The 26956-nt window shown below is 38.8% G+C and overlaps 1 protein-coding gene across 4 annotated transcripts in view; it reads right to left on the bottom strand.

Moving 5' to 3' along the window:
• Window positions 1-9304: 9304 nt before the first annotated feature.
• Window positions 9305-26956, bottom strand: part of lpar1 (lysophosphatidic acid receptor 1) — a 51196-nt gene continuing 33544 nt past the window's right edge. For all 4 annotated transcript variants that reach the window (XM_061801240.1, XM_061801239.1, XM_061801237.1 and 1 more), the window contains 2 exons: window positions 21364-22118; window positions 9305-10498 (listed from right to left, as the gene is read on the bottom strand). In XM_061801240.1, coding sequence (XP_061657224.1) covers window positions 10182-10498; window positions 21364-22102 — 1056 coding nt within the window. In that variant the 5' untranslated portion in view covers window positions 22103-22118 and the 3' untranslated portion in view covers window positions 9305-10181. The remainder of the gene's footprint in view (window positions 10499-21363; window positions 22119-26956) is intronic.

Below are 26956 nucleotides of genomic sequence, written 5' to 3'. Positions count from 1 at the left end.
CTATATATATATATATATATATATATATATATATATATATATATATATACACACATTTTCCTGTGTTTCACCTGTATTTCTATTAGCATGAACATTATTCAATTAGCGATCCATTATTCTTTGGTCTTTGCGAGCTGGACAACATTTACCCATATATTTTGAATACAAAGCCTACTGTACTGTATAATTTTCCACATGAAAACTGTTTAACAGATGTCACTTGTGGCATTCTTTTGCATCATTACAATAAGCCTAAGCAGTGTTGTAAATTATAATTGTTGGAATTATTGGAAGTGTTTATCCTGTTATATTGATCATAGTTGCTATATGAAACTAAAACATTTAAAAATACAGTAATTCCTGGGCTACAGAGCGCAACTGGTTACAAGGCTCACCGAGTTTGAAAGGAAATACCATTTGGTACATACGTGCACCGCAGCTGTGTAAAAGCCGTAAATGCCCACATTGAAACACAAGATATTTACAAAAGACGGTACACAGAAAGTTTAACACTAGTGCTAATGCTAGCACTGCACTAATGCTAATAGGACCGGTTAAAATGAAACTTATGGGTAAAGACCACTGAGATACGTCAGTAACACAGCAGCGACACGCGAGCACAGCGGTAACACTCGTGCAGAGCTAACAGGGCCGGTAAAAGTTACTTCCTCAGCACATATATTCCACTGGTCTCATTCTTACCTTTTCCGCTCAAGTGCCCCTTGCAGCCGTTAGAAAAAATGCACAAATTAGCCGCACCATCGCATAAACCGCAGGGTTGAAAGCGTCTGAAAAAAGTTGCGGCTTGTAGGCCAGAAATTACGGTACCTTTTCTCTGACTTCTGAGCAATGAATTTGTGATATATATATATTTTTTAAATAACACAGACCTAAGGATTAAATCTGATGACCTTTGTATTGTTTGAAAATAAAAAAGTTATTTTTACATTTGGTAAAATTATGCGATTATGTTCTTTTTATACCGCTTCAAGTATTTTACAAAACAGATCCTTTCCTAATTAGTTTTTCATAATACCACAGCTGGGAGAAAAGTTATGTCTGTTTTAGCACACGTGGACAGTTATAAATAAATGTTCAGTTTATTTGAATTTGTAAAAAAAAAAAAAAAAAAAAAAAAAAAAGGCAGACTAGCTGATTTTCTTATTCTCTTACTTTGGACAAAAATGCCACCCCCGTGCCTTCATTTCACCAGCTGTCACATTCTGTGCACTTTGCAACATCGCTTACAAAATAAATGGAAACCAGAGGGCGCCGAGTCTGCTGCTGTGTCTTGTGGTCAATGTGTGGCAAACCAGAAGAAAAGAATGTCCACATATACGGCCACAGCAAATGATACGTGTTTAAAAAAACATATACATATACTCTACTATGGCACCTGATGTTCATCAGGATTATGCTGGTATTATTGATAAAAGTATCTTGCAAAACAAAGTGGAAGTGAAAATTTTAATGCTGCACTGACATATACAGTATATATGTTGAAGAACTTTACTATGTGAATTTTGCAGGGTTGCATTCTGACCACAAGATGCATCAGAGGAGTCAAAAGCTCACATCAAGACTGGTGTCATATGGGAATTAATTTATAGACTTGATTCATAAGTTATACATAATGTACATTTCATGGCGGGCATGTGTCTCACTTGCTGCATGAGTTTTAAGTGTGTGGGTTGGGAATTAGGAAGCTAAGAGTAAACTGTTTATAAAGTTGGCTGTGTGCAGTTTGGCCTCTTCCTGATGTAAATTGTTGTCCACACTTTTCCTCCTCCCACTCCTTTTACTGTCTGCACATTTAGTTCTGTATCACTGAACTTTTCATCCTTTCATGTCTTTATTTTACACTATTTGTTGACTTCCAGCTCTACAGGTCATGCACATTCAGATAGGAAATCATACAATTACATTCAAGCTTATGCCGCTTATTTCTTTTGTTCAATGTCAGTGTGTATAAAGCAAGTTTATAGACATAAAAAATGCTGCAAAATGCTAAAAAGTTTTAAACTATATCACAACAGTTCAGTACTAAGTTGTTCGCAGTCTTTGCACGTTTCAGCACATCAAACGAATGTATTTAGAAACAAATCGCTCTTTAATGGGACTGTAATGCAGCACACACAACTTCCTATTTACTGCAGCAATTTATCCATCCCTCTTCATAAATAAACGTGAATTGAATTGGACTTATCTCACTGGCTTTGTTAATCTTTGCTTCAGAAAAAGTGTAAAATGTAACTTTTAGAAACAGTTGTGATTTAAAGTTTTTGTCTCATCAACACTAGCTCTTCTAGTTTTCTCAGCTACCTCAACAAACATTCTCTATCATCCTTGTTGCAGAATGTTCCCATTTGGATGATCTTATTCATTTGACCTTTTGTTTGAAATGTCTTTGTTAAAATGTGTTACAAAGTGCTACGATGAGACTTGGAAATATCAGTCAGGCAGTCATTTAGCTGAATATGCTCCTGAAAACAAAGGGTCTGTCTAAATGGACTCTCTAACCTTCCTATCATCGCTCCGGCTGTCACTGTTTAACAATAAGAGTAATTGTTCCAAAAAATCACTTCCTGTTTTGTCATTATAACCTCCAGTCTTACAACTGACCTACGTCTTCACTCCATAGAAACGGAGCAATGTTCCACAGGAGGTCAGATGTAGTTCATGTGTTGAAATGTTGGGGCTGTTCTGGAAGAGTGCAGCAATTCCTAGGCCATGTTAAGAGCTTCACTTCTTGGAAGCAGCTTTTATAATTTGTGAACGAGAATTACAAGTATTAAACAACCAGGTTCGGACCAGGACCAAAAGACTTGAGGTTTGTGAAGAGCCACAAAGATGAGCAACAATAATGAGACAGATGCAACAATGAGAGTTGAGTAGTTACTCATATAATTTTGACAATTTCTTGTAAGGCAGAATTGATTTACAGGACCAGGAAATATATAAGTTGACAAAATTGTCCTTTTTGTGAAAGAGAAAAATAAATACATTATTAAAAAAACATCCATGCAGACCCTTCGATGAACCAAACGAAATTGAGTGAATGTGCTGTGTAAACGTATGATATGGATATGTGTGTATGTATGCGTTGGCGGTCAAGTACCCGGATGAACAAGCGTGACGACACGTGGAACCCAACCAGGGAATAGATGTATTTTACTGCTCAGGTTGACAGTTTTTCAATACTTCCTTCCACTTATCATTTACTAAACACCTTATAAGTACATTGTGAAAAACATCTGCACACATTGAGCTCACCGAGAGGTATTAAGAAGCATGCTTAATTACTCCTTCACTAAAGACTTTAGAGGACTTTCATGTCATAGAAATGCACTAAAATCATCTCTAGTTAACTAAGAAAGAAAAATATCTAAATTACACTCTATAAAACCTACATTCATCAGGAAATTTTGATCCCTTTTCTCCATTTCAATCCATATGAGTAACTGATGAAGAAAATGTGCTTTCGTTTAACACATTTAAACGAACTGATTTAAATTAGCATGTAGCAGTTAACTGACGGGGTTCTCACCGTTTCTCCGCTTTTCAAGGTGGAACACATCTATGGAACGTAATGGTGCTCAAGATGGAAGGTGGTGTTGCCTGTTCGTCACGGTGTTAACCGACTAACTTTTGTCCTTTTTACGGTCACCTTACCGACTCGGCGTGCTATCTGGCATTAGCTTCTCTTCCTCGTGCGGTCACTTTGCCTGCTCAGCGCGTTGTTAGCTGGCGTCAGCTTGACTCCGGGAAAAAAACGGAAAACTGTTTTGCGTTCCTGCGCGTTTGCTCAGCGCCGCCTGATTGTTTTTTGGAGGCGAGATGCCGAGTGTTATGTTCATGTTCAACGTGGAATATCAGATTTTTCCAACGTAAATACCTAAATAAAGTAATCAAATCAATTATGGTAGGATTTCCCCTCCTTTCCTGGTTACACACTCATCCCTTCTTTTTCACATTTTTAATATAATTAGTTTGGCAATGGGACTTGCTGATTCATTTAATCTTAAAATAAAAATCTCCCCATGCAGAGTGACACTCGAGGAAGCACGCTGGGAACCGCGGAAAGAGTCTGTATTGACATTGTAAGTAAGATATGACATCCCATTGACTTCCCGACTGCACACAGGAACACGTTTGGGTGGCTGCGCCGCCTCTGATTGGCTCGGACCGGGAGCCGCAGGAAGTACCAAGGCATATATCAGTCAACTAGAGGCTAACGCTCCAATTCTCTGGAACAATAAACATGGCAGAGTTTGTTCAACACACACATCTGCAGTGTTATTTGCACTTTGTGGCTGCTCTGCTGACTGCAACATTATTATTATTATTATTATTATTATACATTTAGGAGTCAATACACAATTACACAAAAAATATTTTTTTAAAAAGTCACTGTTGCTTTTCTTGAGAGCACAGACTATAAAAAATATGATTGAGAGCTAGCGACTGTTATTATTTGAATACTGTAATAATACTATGGTTTTGTATCTTGCCGACAGATGAGGATGGCAATTTAAAAGATAGCTTAGTGTTTCATGGAAAGTTTCAGAGTAAAAACACGAGGGTCGCGATGTTCCACTGAGGCTGTGAAATTTTTCAGCATTGACGCCCGAATCAACTCATTACACGTTTCTGTTTTCAGTAATTGGTCTACCCTGCTGCTCGCCCTGAGGCTTTTCTAGACCTCCTGAGAACCCAGGAATGACAGATCATGGACCTTTTCTGGTAGATACATATATGGCCATTCCAAGCACAAGTTACTACCAGTTTGGACAGACCAATGACTGCAGAATTAAGGTTGGAATCAGTGACCAAAAAAAAAGTGTTAACTGATTGTATAGAAAGTACCATTGGCACTGCAAGGCTAATTTATTTCTCCTTGAGTGTCCTGATTCATAATTTTACTTCATTTTTAAATACTATTTGTAGATTTCCAACCAGTCTGCTATCAGGGGCCCCATTAGACAACTCTCTGACTCCTAATGTCTCATAGCAGTGTCAAGTTACAGTTGTGTCACTGATATGGAACAATATCAGCTGTCTGTCAGAGGTGGAGCCCACCAGCAAGCAGCAGCGCGTACGAGGCCCTTTGCAAAGGTTCTTGACCGTGCAGTGTCAAGCAATCCTTAGTCATTGATATGAACCACCGTCAAGCCGGTCCCCGTGGCCCCCTTCAGTTTGCGGTCATCGGCAGTTGCTTGGCATGACGCCTCTGCTCTCACCAAAGTCAGCTGGGAGAGGCTGCAGCTCACCCACAATGCCAATGAGGATTAAGAATGGATAGAAAATGGATGGATGAATGGATATTATGTAGTAGTCTGTATACACAAAATAAAAAAAATACAAAACAACAATTTGTTTTCTCGTTTTATTTTGGTTGGGATAACGGCACTTGACAGTCAATTGTATTAGAACCTACAGGAAAGTGTACTGTATGTCTGTCGTTTTACTTTTTTATTAATGAGACTATTATACTGTATGGCTTGTTAAACAGAGACATTTTGTCATAAATTTATTGTAACAAACAGTAAAATCATTTTTGGGGTAAACAAAAAGCACAGCACATCTTTACAAAGGCCAAGTGTGCAGTTCAGTGAACAGTAACCAGGATAGGAAGAAATACGATCATAACGGTTCATCTCAAAAGCAGAGTTTCGCATTGGCTGTAGCAATTAACATACTTAAACTCCCAATTAGTCACCATCTGTGGTTGTACTAAAGCAATTCTAAGGCTAGATTAAAGGTGAGCTGTAGAAGGCACAGATAAAATAGGAAATGTAACGTCACTGGTGTCTAGGGGAAATAAATTACAAAAGAGATAAAGGCACGAAACCTTCTACAGTACTTTTGGACAGCATATAGCAGTTAAAATGTACACATTAAAAAAAACATTCCCTTTGGTTATTTAATTTGAATAATACATTTTATATACACATGCTGTACATATATACTTACACTTGTATACAAAGAGATTCATTGAACTCTAACACATGTAGTTGGTTTACCATATATCCAAAAATTGGTACATTTTGTTCAGAAAAGGAAAAAAAAAGATGAAGGGTTGGGTCCAGTCACAAGTCGGACCAGCGAAATGACAAACTGCTCCAACAGTAAGGCACAGATTGCATTGAAGCTTCGTCAGTGGCTTTTCAAATCAATACAATGCAGTCTGAGTTCCGGCATAAACGACATAAAATAAAAGCAATTTATTATTGTATGGAAACCATTGGAGTTGTCTCACAAAGTTGATGCGCCTATAAAACGCCAAGCATTTGAAATTAGGACAGTGATATTGTACAATGCTTGCAATGTTGAAGGTGGGATGATGTCATAATTTCAATAACAAGGAGTGCTTTCACACAGGACTCAACACAGTAAAAGGAAATTTTAAAAAAAAGTTTGTATTGCAGCACTATAGAAATAATCTTGATTTTGACCCAGAAACCGGTTTCCAACAGTGGTCCCTCTCAGTAACAATCAAAACACACACCCAAAACCTTCATTTCTTGCCACACGCTGTTTACATTACCTATATAACTGCAGTTGCATAATCTAAATGGAATATAAAAAAAATGGCATGAATAAAATTGACAAAGCAATTTACTTTGAATCCATGTGCAATGACAAATTTAAGATCAGTTAGTCAACAACTCCACTCCTGCTGACTTGTTTCTATGCAAGCCACTTCTAGGAAAGGCACTTCAGCTAATTATAAGATCTGAAAAAGGGAGGGGGGGAGCGGTGGGGGGTTGCTGACATTTAGTGTCAGCCATGAAGTGTACAAACAAACTGCAATAATTTAGAGAGAAGTAAACAGTAATGTTAAAAATGTGAGTCTTACCCACATTTCTTAAAAGGTTGAGCAAGATTTGATGACAAATTTCTTGGGACCTTGCCTCATTGTTACAGTGTAGCGACAGCCAGATGACACAAAGCCTTCTAAACAATAATAATAATCCGTCAAAGAGCTGTCAGTAAAGTTGCTTGAGGGTATGTGTGGGAAGGCAATAGTCTGACTCAGGCAGATGATAAAAAAAAAAAAAAGAGAACACTGTAACCTTTCCATAAAGACCATAACTTCTATCTTCTAACTGGGACTGCTACGGTGCGCAAACTGTACCTTCTGGCGCCTTTTCAGCCATGCATCTGAAATAATATCTAAATATTTAGTACTCAATTAAGGAAGGACAAAACATTAAGCAGACATGTTTTCATTATCGTCAGCTGACTTTAGGCTGGCATAAGGGATTGAGGGTGTGTGGATGTAAGTAAGATAACCCCATTGTTTCGAAACCTTGCATATTTGAGAACATCAACTGGCTTGCATCCCTAACAATAATTTAAAAGAGTCCGTATAAAAGTATATTAATATTTGTAGAAAATGTGCCAATCTTACTACTACATGACTGCAAAATTAAAATAAACTGAACGAGACAATGTGGGAATTGTACAATGCACAATTCCAATACACACTCATGCAAAGATCCATGCAGTGAACAATCAAGAAGAACCATAACAATTTACAGGGAGTCCTTGGTCTACGACTGAGATCCGTTCCAACAGGAGTGACTTAACTCGAATTTTGACTCAAGTCGGATTCCACTGTTAAAGTCAGATTTTACATCAAAATACTTTGTATAAAAAACAAATACATTTAAATAAACAAGATGATGTACTTAGCATTATTGCTGCAATGTGGATGGAGAAGAAGAAAGGGAGGCTGCACTTAGCTATTGCGAAGGAACCTGATCCTCAACCCTCTCCATCTCGACAAGTATCAAAGAACCTTGTTTTGTGATTATTGTATCTGACATAGGAACGGAACCCTTCACATGCGCTGAAATACGGGCTTTGTCTTTAATAATTGTCACCACGGTCGACCGACTGAAGCCTTGGTAGCATTGGTGTCTCTCCTTTCTCCAATCTTTTTGTGATCTTGAGCTTCATTTTCTTTAGGCTGCAGAAGCATTCCTAAAAGACACAGCTTTCTTCTTTGGGGCGATAATGTCGAAAAAGGAGGGCGAAAAAGGTGAAGTACGCCAGGCGCACAAACACGGAGAAGCAAAAGCCAGACAAAATGGCAAACGTTGCAAAGTCGAAACGTCTTAGGTTGAGACCGTCGTTCTTGAGGTTTCCAAATACATTCAAGCAGTATGATTCAGTTTGGTATGTTATCAATTTAATTGGTTTTCCATGTCCTCCTGAATCAACTGATCATGTAGAATAAGTAAAAAGAAGATATGGCTATTACCATCATGTACACACAATGCAATGGAAACGCTAGCCCAGGAACTAAGATGTATTTGTTGGAAAAAATGCAGTTTTATAATCTGTAAATGATTTGTTTTTTAGTTGTTAGTGACTGTAGAAATGCTACAGTATTGTAAACATTTGATTAAAATGGAACAACAAAGATCAACCTCACCATCACTTCAACACGTCACATCATAAAAACTCATCTATGTACATAAAAGTTCATTTTTTTTTCTTTGCCAATACTGGTGTGTAACATTCAATCTGGGGTCAGAAGGACAAGTTAGCACTGCTCAGCTGTGGTGTTTTCCAAAGCCAAGCTGTGATCTCATAAGAGTGACCTTTTCCCCGAATAAAAGGATTTCATTAAAATGGAAATTGAACAACAGAACAGACGTGCTATGGGACCACAGACTGGGTGAATTTCACACTTAAGGCCATCATAGAATCCACTTCATGCTTGACATTTTGAGAGGAATCACTACATTCATCTCACTGACTATTTCTTTTTCTTTGCATCAAAATGCCGTTTAGGCCTCTCCTGATTCCTGGATGCAAAAATCAAAGATAAAATATAAAGAGGTACACAAGTCATCACATTTCATGTCATGATCTGCTTTCCGCTAACACTCAGAATACGAATAAGACAACCTCACCATCTTTCTGCATGACACATTGGGTCTGCGCCTGCGTGCAGTAAACTGCAAAGATCCTTCTCCCCTTCTTTGGTAAAATCCCAAGAACAAGTTGTCTTTAATTTCTTAGATGGTAAATAAACAAGTAGGGATTTCTTGCAGCTATTTGACCCTCATGTTTTGACATATGATGACAGCCTGTAGCTGTTGAGTGGATCATTTTTGGATGCTATGCGGTCTTCAAACGTTTCAAAACAGCATTAATCTGTATCTGATCAACTCCATTATCACAGAACTTGAGCTTACAAATTTGACCCAAGTTTTTGTGGCATTAGATGAGCTATTAATCACTGCGGTCCTCCATGCTAACATGGAAATTTGTATTCAACAGCCTCCAATGACAGTGAATGAGTTTCCTTTAATGTGTCAATTAAAGTCTACTTGGCGATGAACATCAAAATATGACAAAAGACAGTTTTTTGTTTCAAAAGGCGAATCATCAAATCAAAGCACAGTAATCATCTATCTTATTGTTTTGTTGAGATAAAGCTTCACAAACAAATTTTGTAATTGAACCGCATTGGTCGCAATGAATACAACCAAATTTGTGCCCAGAATGGCACTCAGTGGAGTGCAGACCTTCGACAAAGTCTGTTAACATAAGTAAAAAAAAGTGGTCCACTTTACTTAGTTGCTCTATTTATCAGCGACCAGACTACTTGCTACTTCGTGTCAAACTGGATGGATTTTAACTGACTGCTACTAAACTGGTGGTAGAGCCCAAACCCTCACAAAATGTGATTATACCCCCCCCCCAGCAAAATGTTTCTCAAAAAATGGTTTGTGGGAGGTTTTTGCATTATCCTGCTAATTATCAACAAAAATAATCAAAACAATGTCTTTTCCATCCTTCATGCATTTGTGCTTGCTGGAAGTAACTGGAGTATACAGTAACGTTACAGTACACTGGAGAGGGGGTGCATGTTATACTGGCATTATCATAATTTCACAGACAAAATAGTTTGTATTAGCGTTGCCCGTCACAACACATTTAACACAAATAGAAAATATGTCAGAAACAACAATATCAACAGCATTTCAGAGGCATTAAAGACATCTGATCACTCCTCATCCTTCATACGTAGTGTTCTGTGAAAAGTGTCCATCTTCCTTCCGTTATCCCATTCACGAGATTATGTCTTCACATCACGTTCTGAGTCGTTAGACCTTCTCATGCAGCCTCTCACCCGGAGTTCAGCAATTCGCCTTGACCCTTTATACCACAGAGTGTTCGTTGTTGTGATGGTGATGCATGCCGCCACTGAGCACCGTGTGGTTGATGGACGACGCCGATCGGTCAGACCCCTCCGCTGCCATCCCGTTGACGTTCTCCTGCCGCTGACAGCACAGGATCTGTCTGAAGGTGGCGCTCATCTCTTTATCACGGTAGGAGTAGATGATGGGGTTCATGGCGGAGTTGAACTCGGCGAGAAGCAGGAAGAACTTTTCATAGGTGAGGACATTGCAGCTGGCACAAAAGACATCAAGGAGGAGAATGACAAGACCTGGGGTCCAGCAGATGATAAATGCACCTGTGGAGCCATAATGAAGAAGAATTTAAAATTGGGCCACACAAATTAAAACGCAACTACGGGAGCATGGATAGGAAAACTGGAGTTCCTATTAAGGTTAAAATAAATACATTTTCTGTACTATTCATTCATTCTTTCATTTTCCCAGGTGCTTATCCTCATGAGGGTCGCGGGAGCGCTGGATACTATCCCAGCTGTCATCAGGCAGGAAGCGGGGTACACCCTGAACTGGTTGCCAGCCAATCGCAGGGCACATAGAGATCAACAACAGTCCCACTCACAATCATACCAAGGGGCAATTTAGACTCTCAATTAATGCATGTTTTTGGGATGTGAGAGGAAACCTACTTCTCCTCAATAGAGCCACGGTGACCTGACGCTAATCCCAGGTGAGAGATGCGGTACATCCTGGTCAGTCAGTCATCAAATACGTACAAACAAACAACCTTTCATGGTCACAGTTACAACTTTGAGCAATTTAGATTCATCAATTAACTTAAGAAGTATGTTTTTTTCGGTGTGTGTTTGTGTGTGTGGGAGGAAACCAGCGTAACTGGAGAAAACCCAAACAAGCACAGGGCGAACACGCAAACTCCAAACAGGAAGGCCTAATGTGTGGAGATCTGAACTGTGAACCTTTCGACTGTGAAGCAGATGTGCTGACTACAACTTCTGTGTACAGCATTACCTGAAGGCATCAAATACAAACATATACTTCACTGTTTATTTTAGTGCTAATTATGAAATATTGACAGTAGGTATAAGAGTGCCAGATTGCATGAAACATTAAATATACTGTTAAACAATTTTATAATTTTTTTTACAAATTTAACTTATGCAGTAATATGATGGTACTGTGTTCTGTATTTAAATGGTTGAAATAAATTCATTCCAGTTAAATAAATTAAATTCTACTTAAATCACCTCCCTATGATGATGTACTTAAACTATTGCAATTTTGGTGAAATTGTATTGACAATGCTTTGACAGATCACCAAATTCCAACAAAAAGGCTTTAAGAAAAAGGGAGCTGAAACAAAAAAAACAAAACAAAAGAGAAAGCAGTTCAGTTCCACAAAAATTTACCCCCTGAAGACTAACACAACACACAACATCTTACATTACTACCAAGGAGCATTACGGCCACATTGAAAAGAAACACACGGGAAAAAAAAAATTGTAGTAACTCTTTTGCTTTTCAGTGTAGGTGCAGTATTTGACGCTACTCAATACGACTTTTCCAGGTTTCAAAAAACGGTATTCATGAAGTGAATGTCGATAACAAGTTGACCCACTGGGAGACTGACTGATATCTGGAATGTCTCCAGATGATGTTTCGTATAATTCCAGCATCACACACATACTATTCCAAAGTCATTTGGGTGACAAGATCGATAGCGCAGTGCAGCGGCCCCTGAGTCATTCTTCATAAATGTCAAGGTCAAGTTTAGCAAATTAGGTCAACAGAGGCCATTTGTCCCAATGACGACTAAACTTCAGCACATTAACCCATGGAGACAGCAGTACAGAAAAAAAGTATTAATAAGACATGAGGACAACAAGCTCCTTGATGGGGAGGCCTGTTGTCTGGGAGGGTTTGCAGGCAGCAACTGGAGCAAAAAAGCTTGACCTCACTTTCCAGCAATGCAGGCTGACTCTTTGGAGTTTGGTCATTTTCCAGAATGTCTCACACCCAAGCTGTCCGCATCATTTGTTTCAACATCCTTCTCTGATTATGAAAAGCCTTGGTGCAAGAAACGTCAAGCTAGTATATAAAAGGAGCAAAAAATGTGGCAAATAAAAGAATCCAGGCTGTGTGTCAAATGTGTCAAACATAGCGATGCAAAAATCCTATAGGATATAAATTAAAACCAGATTTTAACATTGCTACTGGATAATCAGTCTTTTGAGTTTCTTTAATCTGCCATGAGAATTTTCTTTTTTAGAAATGTCATGTTTGTAAAGATCTGGTGAAATGATCTCACGTCTTCATGCTACGTCAATGTAGTAAATCTTAAGTGTCTGTGAGCAGATCTGGACAACAGTAGGAAAAGTAAAGACTCTCCAGTTTCAACAGAATCTAACTGGGGAAGACGGGAACTCAGAGAATGCAAAATACATAATAAATAGCCCATGTACCTTTAGTTTTCTGAATGGTTTCATGATACTTCAATCAGTTAAAGCTGACTCGCAGTTCGTATCTATACCAATTTAGGCTGGCTGATGACTAATTCTTCTGTGCTAGCCAATACCTACCAACCACCCAGATATTGAGTTTTCCTAACCAGTTTCCTCATTCTACCAATTGAATCAATTGTTGGAGTACTGAGTTGTGGGAGCTAAACTGTTATTGCCACACCTGGACTTGGGAAAATAAAATTACACTGCCGAGCACCATCTTTGAGTAAATCCGGATCTTTATGCAAATATTTTTGTAAATAGTGTACTATTATTATTCCCAAATAAACCTTCATCATTCCACTAGCAAAGGTGAAGCTCCACAGCAGAAAAGGGTTGAACTCATCTAATGTTATGAGAAATACTTGTATTGAAGAACTGTGGTTCAAGTCTTCTGCAAATGAATACACATCTCAATTCAGATCCACTGTGAGGGACAAAAACATTTTGCAAACACAAAATTCCAATATGGCAATGTTAAATCCCTTTTAAGAAAATGAAACATAATCCCGTTGACATTCACCCATTTTCTACAGAATTTTCATGAGGCTAGCAGGTTAACTGGAGCCGTTCCCAGCAGACACAATTTCCTAGTCACCAGACAATTACACAGCACAAAACGGTAAAACAACCATTCAGACTTATATTCACACTATAGGACAATTTATAGTCTTCACTTATCCTGGCATGCATGTACGAGGGTAGGATACAAAGTACCAGGAATACCAAGGCAAGCATCGGGAGTCCATGCAAACTCTTCCCTGGATTGCCTAAACCGTGATTCTCAAGAATTCTAGTCTCAACAGAAATATACAACTCAATTAATAATTTCTTTGAATTGGATGTAGAATATTCACATCTATTGTCAGTACAAAAATAAAAGATCCACATTAGGAAAGGCAGACTACATTCTCAGTGAATTGCAGGGTCATGGGAATGGAACAAATGATCCCATGACTACTACACAAATTTTGGTTGTCGGACCCTCTATACTACCAATGTCCCCAAGCAAAGATTCTGCATCTCGCCGTGAGGTTTCTCCCATGAGTGTCTTTCATTTATGTTGTAAATCCAGGGGAATGTATCAACACTTTCTTACTTACTAACTTACTTCACACAACTTTCTTCAAAAGGACAAAGATACAAATTGGCCATCCCACACATGTTAGAAATCCATCTCATTCAGATAGCTTACTCCCAAAGAGCGTTTTTTTGTGGATGGAATGAAGGAATATGTTTTTGGCGGACCAAAGTAAATCTACTTGCCTTGTCACCGCTAGAAAATGTCAAATATAGGGGAAAGAAACTGGAGAAAGCAGAGCAGTCTTTGGAGAAATGTAAACAAACAGAGTTCCTCAGCAGTCACTGGAAAATCTTGAAATGTCTGGAAAACTGTTTTGAGATTTTCCAGGTCTTGTTGGGCATTGTGACAACAACAAATTCAGCCTTTGGAAGTGCATTTGGTATGATTTAAAAGCAGCTCTAATACATACCAAGTAGTTAGTCAGGGCTTAATCAGATCCCTTAAATTGGTGAGTCAGGACTAATCATCCTTATGAGCCACTGCATGCCTTAAATCTCATTTCAATACTGTCAGATAGCAACTCATCATGTAGTTATTGCAAGTATCATTTGATAAATTAAATATATGAAGCATAATTTCATTCCATTCATTTTCTAAGCTGCTTATCCTCACCAATGTCACGTAAGATGTCTATCTGAGCGATCATCTGGCAGGAAGCAGGGTACACCCTGAACTGGTTGCCAACCAATAGCAGGGCACATAGAAACGCACAAGCATACAGACTCACAATCATACCAAAGGTCCATGGAGACTCTACGATTAATGCATGTTTTTGGGATGTGGGATGAAACCGGAGCGGCCGGAGAAAACCCACACAGGCATGGGGATAACATGCAAACTCCACCCAAGTGTGGCCGGGATTCGAACTCCAGTCCTTAGAACTGTGAGGCCAACGCTCCAACCTGTTGCTCCAGTGTTCCGGCAGCATAGTTTCCATTAAGTTAAATATGTCCAGCCAAATATACACCAGCACTTTATTACATAATTGCTAATGGCACCAATGCAATAAAATCTCAACTTCATGTGGAAACATTATGATAGTTCTTGCATGCTAAGCCTTGCAGTCAACTTCGTCATCATTTTCTTTTCTTACCAGAGGACTTCAGTCATGGAATGAAGGCCATTGTTAGGTAATAAGTCACAGTAAATTAACTGTTCCCCCTGCTTTAAGTTAAGACCCCCCCCCCCCGCCCATTGTAATTACTGTCTATTTAAGAAGCATTTAGTCTCATGGAATACAAAATTGCTGAAAAGGTCTATAAACCCTCTTGTTCTTGTTCATAAAATATCATGAAATATCTTTGCATCCATTTTGGATGCCGTTTGTCATCATTAGGGTTGTGATTGAGCTCTATGCTTTGGTTATATTTCTCTACACCAAATTTCTGTTGCGTTGTGTTCATTTTGATTCTAGGTGTGGCTGCAGGTGAGCTGGGCTCAATTGTACAGTAGATGGCTGTTTTTGATTATGCTTCATCATTGTTTACAGTCTCTTTATTTGAGTCAGTCTGTGCTGGAGCACCTCTCCCTGTTCCTTGGTCATCCCCTTTGTTGACCTTCAAGATTCGGTACAATATATGGAGATGTCCTCTGCCCGATGTCCTTGACGAGCTTTGTCTAGCGATTTTCATTTGAAGAGTTTGTTTTCAAAACGAGACGTAGGCATTTTTTTCAGATTTACGAAACTCGCGCCAAAATTATCCATTCGGAGCTGGATAATTTTGGCGCGAGTTTCGTAAATCTGAAAAAAAATGCCTATGTCTCGTTTTGAAAACAAACTCTTCATTTGTACTCTATCCAGTTGGACAAAGTATCAATGATCATCTGTCTTGGATGTTTATGATTAATCTCATTTCTATTTCCCTCAAAGACACAATTTCTCAGTTGTCTTCAATGGAACCTTCCCCCATTAACTAATCTATCGATTACTAATTATCTTATCGAGTTTCTCCATTTTCTATTGTTCACAAGGTCAGCACCTCTAATTTTCTTGACCACTTGCGTTGCCTTGGCCAAGCTTAGTCACGCCTTACTTACAGCAATCTACATTTTTCCCCCACTCTAAATCTTAAGGTCCGTCCCTGTAGCACTCTCTTTCAGTTTTTATCTCATTCTGTGATTTCCCAAGACCAGTAATCATCTGAGGTCGTGACCAGGATGCCATTGAAATAAAGCAGTCAGCAGAAACCATTACTGCATGTGTACTTCTGAAATGGCTCTGTGGTTTCCGGTTTGTCCTCGACCGAGATTTCTTTTTACTCTCTCTTTCTCCACATCACTACTTCCACACACTGTAGATAAGATAAAATCACAAAGTTTCACTAGGTTTTCAGCATGACTGATAAACAGGCTGCCGGTGTGAATAGCATGAGCTAATGTTTGGAGAAGCATATCTAAAAGACTGGAAGCACAGTGACTTCTTTGCAATGGTAATAAAGCTTATTTCTGCTCCATTGCAACAAAAACATGGAAAAATATCCAAAATGGAATTAGCTAGCAATTGTTTTGAGGTTCAATTGTTTTTTTTTCCTATTTTAGTCCAATTTTTGGATTTGAAAGTCCTGGTGAAATTAATATTCAGTACTCGGAGCTCCTCTGTGAAGGATCTGACTGTAATTTTAACAACAGCTGACTGAAGATGGACAACAACGCTTAAGTCAGTGGTCAAATCACTGCGCTGGATTGCTTTTAGATGTCAGATCTTTTAAAACTTTGACATACTGAATCTTTGATGACCATATTGTATCTAATTTTCAAATGAGATTTTAGAGTTTTTCACAAATTAGGAATTTAGACATGGTTGAATGAAAACCACAAGGACTCAAGTGTGCCTGATTAAAAAAGTCACACTGTGAACAGGTATTGTTGCATTATACTTGGGATATTCCAATGGTAAGTAAATAACGACTCACTGGTTGGCACAATACTTGAGGTAAAAGTGAACCAAAGCTGTAAAAATTAACACAAGTTGTTAGGCAAGCATTTAACAGTACATTTCAAACGAGATTACAACCCTGTGGTGCAAATTAGCAACTGACGCATGCTTCAACATAAACCATAAGGATGCTATTGTGTTGATTAGAAAAGCTGCACTGTGAACAGAAATTCCTTCCAATAAGAATTTCAACCACAGATATACAGTACAGGCACACCCATAACAGGTGATAGTGTGATCTGCATACCAGGCATCTTTCCACTATGACAGCGGATTGTGGAGTTTGGCTTGCCACCATGTCAGATTGGTTCTGCCTTCAGAAAGTTGGCACAAAGGCAGTGATAATCGTATGGCAAACCAAAATAAGCAACGCCACAGCCTTCACGGCATTTGTTTTCTCACACTTGTCCAATGTATGTGTTGGCACGTACTGATGATTTGATCGAGCATCGGACAACAAGACAGTCGAGATACAGTAATTCATTCACAGAGGGTCCAACACCTGATGCAAACACTGCACACACAGATAAAGACTTCTGTTGGACAGAAGTGTTGACTCAGAGAACGGACGTGAAAAGAATGATCTGCCAGTGTCACTCAAACTTTTTTTCTGGCTGCGAAAGGCACCAGCAGCTTTATGCACTAAGAGCACAGGTGCCCATTAGAGTGAATGTGCCTACGTCGGTAAACACGATCACTGATTATCTAATAAAGGACTCTGAAAGGTAATTTGAGACCTACAACTGAAGTGATGGCTACTAGCTCTTAACTTAAATGGGTTCTTTCACGTTGCCCAACTAATCTTGTATTTTCACAGATTTTTGACAGCTCCCTGTTTTTTTTTTAGAAGACATGGCAATAAAATTTAAGGATTTTTCCCCCCTACCTATCAAAGTCAGCAAAGGCCTGAGTATTGGATATCTCCAAGATAATCCCCGCTGATTACCTTCCAGCAAGGGGTGTGTCAAGAGGGATTTATTTCTCCCAGATATTTTTCCCAAAATTTTAAATGTTAAACCTATTCTATATTTAGTCAAATCTTTATGCATGAGATTCAAATGAAGTTGCGCTAAGCCAGAGATTCTGTGCTTGTGATATAAAATGTAACAGTACCCAATTAGATAATTAATATATTATTACGGTGTGCAGTCTCTTCACAGCTAAATGCTTATGCTGCACCTCAATGACCAGAAAACTGATGCTGTTACCAGAAGCCAGCTGTTACTTTTCAAAGGTTAGGATTGGGGTTAGGATATGGTTTGGTTTTGGGTAAGAAAAGATGACTTCCGATACTACCATTGAGCATCCAATGGTTGAGTTATGAGAGGATACCACACTTCATGCATACTCGACACACCCGAGACTAATTGTCCGCATCCATTGAGCTGAAAGCAATTGTACGAGTTGCGCTGGTATCAAATCATTTAATTGCAAGGCCACATGCGCTGTGTGAAAATGCACTCATTCCATTTTGGCAAATTCTGATGGAAAGTGAATTAAATAAATGCTCTCTTCACTGTTAAAGGTCTAATGGGCCAATTTACTGGCAATGTAGTGGGAAAGTAGCTAGTGTGTATTACCTTCTGCATTTTTTTTGTCTCAATACCTGTGCAAAATAAAGGATAATTGCAGACTGTGGTTGTTGACTGAATAGATGGATTGATACATGGTGGAGTGAGGAATTGATTTCTGGTTTGTGGTTTCCTGTTTATGGTATAAGTATTCGTGCCCCATAACCTATGGGCCTGTAGTCAGTATCACGTTTATTAATCAAATACAGTTTTTTTCCCCTCAACTCTTTAGGGCCACCCTTCAGATGATGTAATAGGCAATGGATGGAATCATGATCTTACGAAGGGGAAGCAAGTAGTTTTACTTTTACAATGGTTTTGTTTTTCTTTCATGAAATGTTCCCCACCTACCCAAAATATTCTAGAGCGGATAGATGGCTATAAAAAAAAAGTCATGATCTAAATCATCTGGCCTGTTTGTAGTTCCTACAATGCATTTCCAGCTTTTCCTGCTGATTATACAGTTGGATCAAAATGTGTTTTTTTTTCTTCTGAAAATGTCATAAAATTTGTTCCAGTCCCTTGATGCTTGTCTGTCTGTATAATCATACCTCTGTAGAGGATACAAGCTCATCTGTCTGTGGTTAAAACAATCAAGTGGTTTTATGTTCACTTCATTGGTCAGCATCACAGCTGCATTTGAGTTACTCTGAAAGAAGCAGCCCTAGTGACCCATAGTTCTGTATAAAGAGTTGTGAAAGGCCACAGTTAAAGCAGATGTCTATGCTTATGGATGTGTTTAAGTGTGCAAAACCAAGTTGGCCTATTACATTCCCATTCTTTCATTGCCTTAGAGACAGAAATCTGTCACGGATGTCTTTACAGCATCCTGTAAGGACATGCAGGGAGGTTGGCAGGGAAACAGCTATCATCTGGCCAACAGATGGGAAAAGCATGATAGGGGCATCTCTGAGAGGTATACTGTCAAGCGTTTCTTAACCATTCCCTCAAAATGTGAACACCTGCAAAACACAGCGCTCAGTAATCATGCTTGCTCACTCTTCCGACTGAAGACTGAAAGGCATTCTCGTTCTACTCTGGTTAGGTTATAACGAAAAAAAAAATACATACAGTATACACTCAAGACATCAAATCTATGTGATGGAATTTGGTGGGAAAAACACCATTGCAACGAAAAGCATTTTTCAAAAAGAGAAGCTTGCTGCCACCCCTTTACTGGCTGTTCTGATACGGAGAAATGTGTGGGTTCTGGGAAATTTCTCTGTCTAAGCCATATCATGATTAGGTCACTTATCAAATAAAAAAATGAAAATAGGAACATAGGAACATTTAGGGATTTTTGGGAAACATTACTGATGAGTAGAGTCACTCACTGTTCTGGTAGCCTTGCCCCTCATTGTATCAGGGATGGACAACCCTGATATGAAAGGCCACATCTGGTTTATCAATAACCCCAAATGCCAAGAAAGCACCCCCGAGCAGAAAGCAAGTATTCTCTCTCTCTCATGAGAGAGACAGACAGAGAGAGAGTGAGCGAGAGAAGGAGAGAAAGAGGGAGAGCGAGAGAGTGAGAAACAATACTGTTAAGAGTGTTAGAGGAATTATCTCGGTTTATGATGGTCATGACATGTCATTGTAATTTTGCAATAAGATAGTTTGCCTCTCACCCAATGTGCAATTAAGCCAACCACAGGAGTTAATTTAGTTTTAGTTTATTTTCTGTTCACTTTTCTGGTAATTATTTGAGTTATGGCCACGTGTTCCAACCTAGACATTTTTAACGGAATTCTGTCTTAAACCAAGGACCCTTGAAACATCCACATCATATAGTGACAATATTCATTCATGCCCCACTTTAAAATTATCTGTCTTTGTTACGTAAACTCATTTTTTTTTTAAGTTAGCAACGCAACATCTTTGCCAGATCTTGACAATTTAATATATTTGTGTGTAGTATTGTCCTAGTAACTTGTTCAAATGTTCTTTACAGTCCGGGAGATGGCCAGAAGGCCAGAGGGTGAGTACGGCAAAATGTGTTCGGGGGCTTACCTCCCTTACCAGCAACTAGAAGCTTGTCTTGACAACTGTTCATTGCTATTAATGACATTATTCTTGATATTTTTACATTTGTTTTACTGTCACAACGTAGATCATGTCTGACTTGGAACTGTGAGCTCTCCGACCCCTTGAGTCAGCTTGCTAATCATTATACAATGCTGCAAAGCGGCTAGATCTTGTAAGGACATTGACCCTTTTTGATACCGACAAGCCAAGGGGGACATTCTGCTTCAGGTCATGTGAAAATTACTGAATCAAAGATGGTTTCGGCCAAAATGAACAAAGTATAGGTATAAAAACATCCTAAAACATATGCAAGAATGCATCACAAGTAATTATACTTATTGAGAATAAATTCTATAAAGCTTTCAATTGTGGATTGGTTAGATGTGCAAATTTTTTTGTATCACAATTCACCCTATAAAAGTAATAAAGCACCTTCTTCTGAACATAGAGATAGCAGTCACATGGGAGACAAATCGCCTGGAATCCTCTGGTATGTTTTGTCTAGGACCAACACATCCTGCTCCGAAGTACCGTCATGCACTTTTCCCACAATTTGCACTTTAACTCAGTTTGGAGTCAGTTCAATGTGTTTGCTAGCTAAGTGCATTTGCTATAGAAATGTAGGCAAGTAAGATTTGAAAAACTGGAATGCTCAATCTCTAAAACAGCTGTTGCACAACAATAGTCCTGGAATCTTGCAAAGTGGGTGACATATCTCTAAGGAATGTTTGGACATAAAACTGTCAGAATTCACACATTGCTCAGCTGAAAGATAAAACAGGCATCATCGAAGTAGCCTCGGCAATTTACAATTCCAGCCCAAAGAAACGTGGCCATACATAACTGTGATTTAATATCAAACGTGTCTTGTATACATAGCTTTGGGCGTAAGAGTTTATCAAATAGGGGTGTCTGGAATGTCAGAGATAAACTTAGATTCAGTACATTCAGTAACAATACAATATACAGTAAAGCCTCTGATGATAGAGTTTGACCATTATCTGAACTCGAGAATTCAATTACTTAACTATTAATGAAGCGTAGATAGAATGTAGGGGAGGATGATGCTTACCCAAGACAATCACCACAGTTTTCAGGAGTGACATCATCGTGTCTTTGTTACGTCGTGGTCCTGAGCTGTGACGTGACATCCTCATTGTCCTTTGGCGCACATAGACAAAGATGTGGGCATACAGTGTCACCATGACAACAAATGTCACCAGGTTAAAGACAGCCCAAAAGACCAGGTAGGAGTTGCTATAAAGTGGTGCCATATTGGAGCACGATTTAATACTACAGATGCAATTCCAGCCCACACTTGGAATGGCTCCCATGACTATCGACATGGTCCAGATTATGACGATTACCACCACCACACGGCGGTTGCTCATACGCGTGTGCAGTTGCATGCGGAACACTGTGATGTGGCGTTCGATGGCGATAGCGAGGAGGTTTGCCACAGAGGCTGTCAAGCTGGTGTCAATCAAGCCTTGGCGGAGCAACCATGTCGAAACAGTCAAACGCCTCGTGTTTGGTCCCGTGTTGAACATCAAGTAGAAATAGGCCAGACCAGCAAAGAAGTCTGCAGCTGCCAAGTTAGCCATCAGGTAGTAGATGGGGAAGTGGAATCTCCGGTTGACATAGATGGCAATCATCACCAGGAGGTTGGCGAGCATGATGAAGATGCAGACTGTGATGCCCAGGCCCATCACCAAGCGACTCACCGTGTTCCAGTCTGTAGCTAGGTACTTGCCACTGCGGTTGTAGAAGAAGGCAATGGTCTCATTGTAGTAACACTGTTCCTCATCCATGATGGGTGTGAAGTGTCTGAAACAAAGAGGATACCTTATGAGTCACAGATCGTTCGTTCTCTGTATTTAATATATCCATGCCGAGCAGTGGACCACCAAAATGCAACTCTCTAAATCCACAACTTGGTCAATAGAATCGGCTGGAAATTAAAAACCTAATGCAAGTTTGTTGTACTTTTCTGCTCAATAGAAAAGTGCCACTCATGGTATAATTGGCAAGTAGAAAATGGACACAGATAAAAAAAAATTGTCATTGGAGAAGATGCAAACTCCATCCAGAATATATGACAAGATATGAAAAAGAGTACCGGGGGTAAGATTGGCAGTTAAGGTACAGTATGTCAGGTAACTGGGGACGTTGGGAGAGTGAATCTATACACTTGTGATCTAATTGATTACAGAATGAAGAAACTGTTTGCAAAAGGTAACATTCCTGGAAAACTAAGGTATCAGCTTACTGCAAATATTCCTTGTGTGATTTCACATTTTGACTTTTGGAATGTTATTTCCAGAAAATGAATGTGTGTATTGCATTTTAATAAATTGAATCAACAAATAATTCTTCAGGAATGGAATAATGGAACTAGATCAGAAGACAGTGTGGACGAAGAGCTGGTGGGAGAACAGTTCAAGGGGGTACACAGTACTCAAATTTCTGAAACAAGGACAATTTTCATTTAAAATCTTGCAAAATACTCTTATATTTTTTCGACTCCTCTAAATAATACAAGAAACAGTATGAATTCAGCTTAGTCAAAGAACAAAACAAAAAAAGGTTAAGCTTAAACATGTGACTTTGTAGTTTTCGATTCATCCTTGCTCTATGTAGAATGAATGACTCAAGTGTCCAGCAAAATGTGTTTATTTTTCTCACAAAGCAATGTGTCAGAAAATGTAATCTTTTTGGATTCAGACTGAAATGAAAGAACCTTGCAGGATTGTGTGTGCACTCCACATACAGAAAACGATCAATCGAGATTGAGCGTAAGTTAAGTTTAGTATATATTATAAATTGAACATTTTCAGAACAGGAAACAGAACACCTATTGTTGACAAAGTTACAGGTTAAGGAAACAGCAAGAGTTGTTTACCAGCTGTGTGTATTTGTGGATAAACCAAAGTGTGAGATGAGACTAAATCATCTTCCCTCCACCCCCATCTGGTCCAGTTTAATGAGGTTTGGGGGGAAAAACAACTCAGAAACTGAGAATGCTAAGAAAGAGTAACACGACACATTGAATGAACCCACAGAACTTACAAACAAACGTAGGAAGATAATCTATTGTGTGTGTGTGTGTAATTATGTGTGTATAGAAAAGCCATACAGATGCCACTTAGTCTCTCTTAAAATATCTTGGGACCTGGGGACTATAATACTGTTGTTGTTATGTCTAAAGAAAACTAAATGTGGTGCAATATGGTACAAATAAAACCAAGATCATGCATACGAAGATGAATGTTTATTTTTTTGGGGTGAAGCCCCTCTTTTTTGAACTCGACTCATTTGTCAACAAAAAGGACTGGAAACCCGATCCCTCCACCCCTCTTGGACTCAACTTCATAAATACTTTCCTCATTAAAAGATAGGGTTAGGATTTTAAAAGCCATGGAACTTGTTTGTTGTTGCATATTCACTGCAAAGGATACCTAAAATATTGAGTTCCTGATAGGTTACATCAAATTGTGTAACAGTTTAATGGATCGCTTAAGACCATAACACAACTCCTGAATGGATTTTTTTATTTTTTGCCCACCCTGTACAGTAAAATACAAATGTATCTTACTTATTAGACTTAATCCAAGACAAAGACAGTAATTTAGTACAGACCAATATTCCGGTTGGGCATGTTGGCAGCATACCACAAAACACAACCAAAAATAATAGAGTTTTAATCAATTATATAAACTTTATTCGTGTTTGTTTATGTGTCCAATTTCCCAGTTGGGGATGTCTGTCGGCAGTGTTTGTTTGGGATGGATGTATTTCATTCACTGAATTAAGAGACGCAACTACCCCAATATAACACATTATTAAATTAGTATGAGCCACAGTGAGTACAAATTACACATACTGGATGTTGGATTTCGGTCTTTCCAAGCACAGTAAACAGTGGTGGCGATAGGTCAAGTACTTCAGGTGGGCTGAGTCCATAACTTAATTTTGGAAAGTATCGCTCTGAAATTTGATTGAGCTATTAGACCTTAAAATATTACACAAAAAAGAAACTAAGACAAACTAATTTGCATGCATTTTTACTATTACTACTTTCCACTATTTTTTTTAATAGAAAATGAACACCCACACAGCAACAATGAAAAAATTCCCCCAAAAAATAAGTGACTCACCACATTGTTTTTTTTTGGACAAGTTACTCTTATTTAAAGCATTTTACTTGAAAATAAGTGTACAAAACTTTTTTGCCCGATAATGAGTTTTTGAAAAATATTTTTTGTTACAACGTCATATTTATTCTGCAAGTGGTGAAAGCTCACCCCAAAAAACAAAAACAAAAGTTTAGCGATCCATATTTCTGTGACTTTATGGAACTTAATGGAACCTAAATTAAAAAAACACCCAACCTTGCTATAGTTTGCACTCATTGTGTCTCCAGAGGAAATTGCAGCTTGGCCATTAAAAGCACTGAAAGGAGAGACTGAGTGACAGCAGCAGCTCTAATGCCTGTTAGATCTATAATGAGGTGGAGTCTACGAGAACTACCACCACAGATGAAAGCCCATCTCGTCCACATGTCATCTGTGGGTTATGGCCATTAAATATCAGGAGGGAGCAGTTCAGCTTTTACATGGCTGAGACCACTTGTCTGTACTGAAGTGGAAGAGGAAGTGGCAGTGACATTTGAGTGCACTTTCCAGTTCGATTCATCCTTGGAGCCTGTGGCAAGAGATACTGGCATTGTGTGTCGAAGTGTGTGTGTTTGTATGGAACAATTGCAGGGTGGTTCCTTTCTCCCTAAAAAGATAGAGACCAATCACTGGGAATTGAAATGAATGTTTGAGTGTTTGGTGTGAGTGAAGCGGAGAAGAACATTAAGAAAGCATGTGTGTGTGTGTAGTCTGAACCCTAGGTGTTAAAGACGGGGAACAAAATGCTCACTGTGCCCAAGTGTGTGTCTCCAGGCTGCACGCTTGTTAGGTTCGTGCTGTGTGGTGAGACAGAATAATGTCTTAGTGTGTGTGCGTGTGAGTCGGACAGGCTAAAATGAAATGACCACCCACAGATTGCATGAAGTTATTATTTAAGTATGCTGATACAAAGTGCTTAACAGAGGAATCTTTAAATCAAACATGGCAATTTGTACAATGCTAAATTCCACAAAAAATTGGGAGGAACATTTTTTCTGCTTCTCACAAAATCCCAGCGCTCAAAAGGCCATGGTGCAACGACGTCATGCAAGACCTTTGCATATCATTTAAGAACACAGAGAAAAAAGAAAAATATGATAATGATCATCCATTCCCCACGCCGTTTAGCATCACAAAGGTCTAGGTGCTGCAGCCTATCCCACCTTCATGTGAAAGGCAGACACACCCTGACCTGGTCACCAGGCAGTCAGGGAGACTGGAGTCACATCAAACTCAGGTGTGTGTACCACTACACCATCAGTGACTCTTTGATAATGACCAAAGAACATGAAATTCAAAGCAATGTAGTGTCACACCTCTGGGGTGTTCAGTAAAATACGATTTTAGTGGTAATAATGAAAAAAAATTTATTGAATAAGCTGTAGTATTACCTTTGTGTCCTCACTGCATTCACTGTATTGACAGGTTTCATGATGCCTCTAAATAAATTATTCGATCAAGGGTTAAGATAGACCACTTTGATGCCTCAGAATTTGAAATTAAATCGACCAAGATTGTTTTGGGTAATTTTATACTTACAACAGTCCCCTTACTCTTCCATCATGAATGTGGCAGAGTTTGTGTGGAAGAATTTATGAACCTGACCTATCAAACACCTTTGGAATGAACTAGAACTGATATTGGGAGTCAGGTCCTCTCTTCTACCTCAAAATCTTCCCAGCAGTTGAAATTGCCTCTGTAATCCTCTGTGTACTCCATATTTCTATGACTTAAAAAAAAATATCACTATAATTATTACTGCTTTTCTTTGAAAACTCACTCACAGACCTTTCAGGAGCCTTGGCTCTGCTTTGGGGGCGGGGGTCATAAAAAAAATCTGCAGTGTATATATGAGGCTTATTACAACAATGATGAGGCTAAGCACCATAAGTATGAGCTGGAGTAATTTATTAGTCAGCTTGTATTAAAATTCAGAAGAGAGTGACGAGAAGCAGTGATATGCATTATTTTTAGACGTGCTCCAGTTCAGCAAACTAGCATTTCAAATATTCATCACAGAATTTATGACAATCCGGACTGATATGTCCAAGGGACATGGTACACCTGGATCGCGTTTTCTCATTTGTCATCTCTGTCTCCAGTTTTCTTTGGATTTTATTTCCTGATGAACCTTTGACTGTGAGTCTAATCGGTAAATTCCATCTGGTTCGAGTTGTTGCTAAATGTATAACACACTGTATGTATGACAAGTGTAACTGAGAACGCACGCCATATGTCTTCAATCTTTCATTTAACTCTCCTCCTTTTAAGTATGCATTCATTTGTTCTGCTTGTCTAAATTTGTGCTCCCTTATAGGCCCTCCTCACGTTATTGTATTTTTGTTACTTTGTCACTGAGGAGGAGAAAGTGCAGTTTAAGCAGAAGACGGATAAGGATTCTTTTTTGTTTCCTTTTTTTTTTTTTTTTTTTTAAATCACACATCTACGTTGACAAGAGGTGTTCTAAAGAGTTCAAATAACTCTGTGTCA

This window comes from Syngnathoides biaculeatus, chromosome 17, assembly GCF_019802595.1.
Source record: "Syngnathoides biaculeatus isolate LvHL_M chromosome 17, ASM1980259v1, whole genome shotgun sequence".
Taxonomy (NCBI): Eukaryota; Metazoa; Chordata; class Actinopteri; order Syngnathiformes; family Syngnathidae; genus Syngnathoides; species Syngnathoides biaculeatus.
The sequence above is the reverse complement of the archived record's forward strand: the minus strand, read 5'-3'. Positions and strand labels throughout refer to the sequence as shown.